Genomic DNA, 5702 nt, shown 5'->3' with positions numbered 1-5702 from the left:
AAAAAAAAAAAAAAAAAAAAAAAAAAAAAAGAAAGTAATTGAAGGAAAAACCAGTAGAAGCGACTATACGGTGGTGGAAGCGGCGGTTGTGGACGGCGGAGCGTCACCAGTTTGATCACCAGCAGCGGTTGTTTCCGGTTGAATATCGGCACCGACGGTGGCGGAGCTACTACTCCCCGCCAAGCTAACATCAGTTGGTGGAGGCACCGACACATTGGCGGCGGCTCTTTTCCGCTTCTTTTTCTCGTAGGGAATCCCTCTGGCTTTGGCTTGAGCTTCGCGGACCTCACGGAGATAAATCCTGACGGCACGTGCGGCGAATGGGTTGGATTCGGGGCGGCCGCCGTTCTCCTCGTAGGCGGCTCTAAGGCGGCCGATCAAGGCGTCGAGGCTGCCCCAAGCTTGCTTGAGCGGGCAGGGGCAAGGAGCAGGGGGGTTAGGATGACCGAAATACGGGCAGCCCGATCCATGGACCTTAGTCTTCCCGAACTGGTCTAAGTACTTCAAGAATTCGATCACGTGAGCGCCACTGCAACGCGCTAAAGACAGTGGCGGCTTGTGGTTCTTCAAGTACTGCAAAAACGTGTTCCAATCCCTTCTCTTCTGAGATTCATACCGGCTCGGTGGAGCTGCCGCGGCCGCCGCCGCCAACGGTGCTGAGCCACCAGCTGACGAGCCCTCCCCCGTGGGCTCCGACGACCCACCACCGCCGGATTCAGTCACGGAATCCATTAAGGGAGGAGCAACTTAATTGGGTTGTTGGGGTTTGGGCAAAATCATGAAATTTTTTAAGGGAAGAGATGGAAAGAAAAAAAATGGATTCACGGGAAAGGTTGAGAGCGTTGATGTGGTGGTGGGATTGTCTGTTTTTTTTGGAAGAAAAAAAAAAAGGGCTTTTTAATTTTTAATTTTTTTAATTTTTTAAAATTTAAAATTTAAAATTTTTTATTTTTTAATTTGTGTTGTGGAATTTAGGAGATGTGGGAAGGGGAGGGAGAGAGGAGAGCGTTTGGGTGATGGGACGTGAAAAGCTTAGATGAATGAACTTGAAAGATGGAGAAAGAGAGAATGTGTGTGAAAATTTAATAAATGGATCAATGGAAGTTTGGGAGATTTTGTGTTCAAAACATCTATATTTTTTCTTTCCTTTTTTGCCCCTTACTTTCATCTTAAATTTCTCGACTTTCTTGTTTAGTTTCAATTTCGTATTTATAAGTTTAATTTTTTTTTTGTAACATTCGAGTGAAAAGTACATTAATAAACCGATATTATATCTGAATAAGAATAATGCTATGTCTCGTGTTGGTCTATGAGAATAATTCTCTCTTAGAAGCTAGAAGTAAGTAAAGTACAAATAGGCCAATAAAAATAAATTTGAAGAAAATATTTTTCAAAGGGTTAATAGTAAAGAAAAATATATATTCATCGAGCTTTAATTTAGTGTATGTTTTTCAATTTAGTTTTAAATTGGTCTCTCAATTTGAGAATGTTTTATATAGAAGTATACATGGGTTGGGTCGAAAGAATTTTTTGGATCTAAATGGATTGATTCACAACTCAACCCTTTTATTTTTGGATTGGGTTGAGTTCGAGTTGTACGGAAGAAAAACTCTTATGTTAAAGCACTTGAGGTTGAAGCTGAGCAACTAGGAGATGATAAACGTAAACCCGAGAGCTGAAGCTGAATCGAGACGAGAACTCGAGAACTGAATACCGACTTCGGGAGCAAGGCAACTCAACCTAAAATTGATTCACAACTCAACCTTCTATTTTCGAGTTGGGTACAGGTCGTTAGGAAGAACTCTGATGTTGAAGTACTTAAGGTTAAAGGTGAGCAATTAGGAGGCAATAAACATGAACTCGAGAGCTAAAGTTGAACTGGGGCAAGAACCTGAGAACTGAATACTAACTTCGAGAGTGAGACCGAGTCAAGATTAGACAGAAGGTAATTGGTAATTGAACCCTCTGCTCTGATCTCTCAAACCAGAGGCAATGCTCTCAAACTCTCTACTACTCACTCCACGAAACAAAAGCCAAAAGGTGATGGAAAACGAAGAACGAAACGAAATGGAAACTAGAAAGCTAATGTTATCACTGATGGAAATTTTCCGTCTGTTCTATTGAGTATTGGTCGGGTTGGGTTCATGGTTCTAAATTAAGTATACACCTTAGTTTACATTCTTACCTTCGAGTCTTAAGTTTAATTTTTCATTTAATCTTTAAATTTTAAAATATTACATTTTTTACCTGGTTGACTTTCAATTAATTAAATGAAACATCATTTTTTTAATTGAATTTAATAACGATAAGAATTCAATGTAAATTAATTTTTTTAAACATAATTAAAATTATCAATAAAAAGTTAAACACAAATTCTTGAAACATTGAGAATAAATAGAAATTAAATTAAATTTCAAGAATAGAATTAAATAAAAACTAGACAAAAAAATATTTTAAATTCTCAAAATTTAATAAAATAAAAAATAAGGAGAAAAAAAAAATGGAGAAAATAGGAAGGGGGGGTGGAGGGACAGGACATGCTTACCATTCAACGATGGAGGACCCCACACAAAGGCTTATCTCTAAATGGGAGAGATGAAAGTTAAGGCGACGCGCCGACAGGATCTGGCAACTCCACGCTCTTCTGGAATAACTTCACGCCCCACCCATTGCAACCCCTCACCCCCCCTGCGTGTATCTTACGTACCAAGATTGCGAGCTAGTGGTTCCCATTATCATCCACTCATCCTTTGGATCGTGCAATAAATGGGGTCTAAATTAGGTCAAACTTCTTCCTACTATTTTTCTTTTTTTCTTTTTTCCTTTTTTAAATTTTTTTATAAAAAAAATAATAATATATTATTTACCCAAGTTTTTTTTTTTTTAAATATATTCTAACCTCATTGTGAAATAATTCTAGAAATTAATACATTTAAATTACAAATTTAATCGGTAATTTTTTATTATTTTATATCTAACAAATTTATATAAATAATAATTCAAATTTATAATTAATTGTAAGGAAATATACGTGTGTGTTCATATTGGTATTAATTATAAATTCAAGCTCGAAGACCTAGAAAAAAGATATAATGAATATTCGATGTTGTTTGTCCATACAAAGGGGTGACTTTTGGAGTAAATATATGACAAAGTAAAAAAGTGGATTCAAAGGTAAAAGAGTTATATTTAAAATGCAAAGAGTGAATGTTGACCGTTACAACATATGTTAAAAAATAGGCTTTGAATAAGGTAGGTTGCTCGGAGTTTGAGAAAAAGTTCATTATAGCTATATAAGTAAGGACAATATATCATTAGTACGAGACGTTTTAGAGGAAATGATCATGAGTTTATAATCAATTAATACTATCTCGATTAGTACAATGTCTTTTGAGAAGTCCAAAATAAAGTCATGAGAGCTTATGCTCAGAGTATACAATATTATTAATATGGTATGAGAGACATCGTCCATTTAAAAGTAAAATTATAAAAATATACAAAAATAAAAGAGAGTGAGGAAGGTAGGAATTTTGGTTTTTACTGTTCTACCAGAATCTGTAATTTTCGGGAAAGGAAAACGTTGGGGTAATTTCCATTTACAGTGTCTTTTTTTATTTTCACTTTCACCCAATAATGGAAAACTCCAATTTTTGTTTCTTACACGCAAACCTTTGCTTCCACGGCACGATTATAGCCTAAAGCTTTTTTTTTTTTGCTAATTTTATTTTTCTCAAATTTATAATTATTGAGAAAACTATCCAATATTATGTTATGTGATGATTTCAAACGACATGTCGTCTTTAGCTAAGTCGAGTTCAATTCGGCCCATTTTTTACCCTTCGAGTTCGAGGTTTCGGTGTCATTGTCGATTCAAATCTTAAAATGGTCTAGAGCTTACGGCTAAAATTTCTACATTTTTGCTTTATAAAATTTATTTTTTAGTTCGATGGTTCTTAAGTTGAAGATTCAATAATTTCGACTGAGATTAAAATTTCGAATCATTACTATTTAAAACGTCAATTAATTAAAAAAAAAGTCGAGATTAAAATTTCGAATCATTACTATTTAAAACGTCAATTAATTAAAAAAAAAGGAAAGAGTATTCTCGTGACCCATTACAAATATTCAATTCTTTAAAATGGTGGGAATATGCATTTTAATATATTGCTTATTCATTACAATAAAGTAAAGTATGGAATTCGAATGTCGAATAACATGTTACATGATTTGATTTATTTTTCCTTTCTAAAATTAAGTGAAGATTTGAATATATTATATTGAAACTTTGATCGACTTTCACATATATTAAATATATAATCCCACATTGGTTGTAGAGGAGAACATGACATCATTTATAAGGGTGTGGAAACCTTCCCCTCGCATACACGTTTTAAAGCCTTGAGGAAAACCCCAAAGAGAACAATATCTGCTAACATTGAATCTGGGTCGTTACAAATGGTATCAGAGTCAGGTTCCGGACGATGTGCTAGCCTACTCGCTCTTCTCCGAAGGGGGGTAGACATGATGTAGTGTGCCAGTAAGGACGCTAGGCCCCAAAGGGGGTGGATTTGGTGGCGGTCCCACATCGATTGGAGAAAGGAAAGAGTGTCAGCGAGGACGCTAGGTCTCAAAGGGGGTGGACTGTGATGTCCCACGTTGGTTGAGGAGAACAAAACACTATTTATAAGGGTGTGGAAATAAGGTCCTGTTAAAGTGCGGAGAGAGGCCACTGGGTCCTGAAGCGGGATGGACTGTGATGTCTCACATTGGTTGAGGAGGAAATAAGGTCCTGTTAAAGTGCGGAGAGAGGCCACTGGGTCCTGAAGCGGGATGGACTGTGATGTCCCACATTGGTTGAGGAGGAAATAAGGTCCTGTTAAAGTGCGGAGAGAGGCCACTGGGTCCTGAAGCGGGATGGACTGTGATGTCCCACATTGGTTGAGGAGGAAATAAGGTCCTGTTAAAGTGCGGAGAGAGGCCACTGGGTCCTGAAGCGGGATGGATTGTGATGTCCCACATTGGTTGAGGAGGAAATAAGGTCCTGTTAAAGTGCGGAGAGAGGCCACTGGGTCCTGAAGCGGGATGGACTGTGATGTCCCACATTGGTTGAGGAGGAAATAAGGTCCTGTTAAAGTGCGGAGAGAGGCCACTGGGTCCTGAAGCGGGATGGACTGTGATGTCCCACATTGGTTGAGGAGGAAATAAGGTCCTGTTAAAGTGCGGAGAGAGGCCACTGGGTCCTGAAGCGGGATGGACTGTGATGTCCCACATTGGTTGAGGAGGAAATAAGGTCCTGTTAAAGTGCGGAGAGAGGCCACTGGGTCCTGAAGCGGGATGGACTGTGATGTCCCACATTGGTTGAGGAGGAAATAAGGTCCTGTTAAAGTGCGGAGAGAGGCCACTGGGTCCTGAAGCGGGATGGACTGTGATGTCCCACATTGGTTGAGGAGGAAATAAGGTCCTGTTAAAGTGCGGAGAGAGGCCACTGGGTCCTGAAGCGGGATGGACTGTGATGTCCCACATTGGTTGAGGAGGAAATAAGGTCCTGTTAAAGTGCGGAGAGAGGCCACTGGGTCCTGAAGCGGGATGGACTGTGATGTCCCACATTGGTTGAGGAGGAAATAAGGTCCTGTTAAAGTGCGGAGAGAGGCCACTGGGTCCTGAAGCGGGATGGACTGTGATGTCCCACATTGGTTGAGGAG

General features: G+C 39.0%; 2 protein-coding genes across 5 annotated transcripts in view; both read right to left on the bottom strand.

Annotated features, from left to right (window-relative positions):
- The window catches only part of LOC111452872 (protein LIGHT-DEPENDENT SHORT HYPOCOTYLS 5-like), a 1826-nt gene extending 755 nt beyond the window's left edge, over positions 1-1071 (bottom strand). For 2 of the 4 annotated variants that reach the window (XM_023093789.1, XM_023093790.1), the window contains exon 1: positions 31-1071. In XM_023093789.1, the coding sequence (XP_022949557.1) occupies positions 64-732 (669 nt within the window). In that variant the 5' untranslated portion in view covers positions 733-1071 and the 3' untranslated portion in view covers positions 31-63. Of the gene's footprint in view, position 1 lies in introns of all 4 variants that reach the window. The other 2 variants (XR_002712172.1, XR_002712171.1) reach the window with 2 other exon arrangements.
- A 3690-nt stretch (positions 1072-4761) lies between these two features.
- LOC111452528 (apidaecins type 73-like) lies at positions 4762-5691 on the bottom strand. Its single transcript, XM_023093296.1, has one exon. The coding sequence runs from the start codon at positions 5689-5691 to the stop codon at positions 4762-4764; it is 930 nt and encodes a 309-aa protein (XP_022949064.1).
- Between the last annotated feature and the right edge of the window lie 11 nt (positions 5692-5702).

The sequence above is a fragment of the Cucurbita moschata genome, unplaced genomic scaffold (genome assembly GCF_002738365.1).
Source record: "Cucurbita moschata cultivar Rifu unplaced genomic scaffold, Cmos_1.0 Cmo_Scf00014, whole genome shotgun sequence".
Classification (NCBI taxonomy): Eukaryota; Viridiplantae; Streptophyta; class Magnoliopsida; order Cucurbitales; family Cucurbitaceae; genus Cucurbita; species Cucurbita moschata.
Note: the sequence above shows the minus strand (reverse complement) of the source record. Positions and strands in the feature narration are given on the sequence as shown.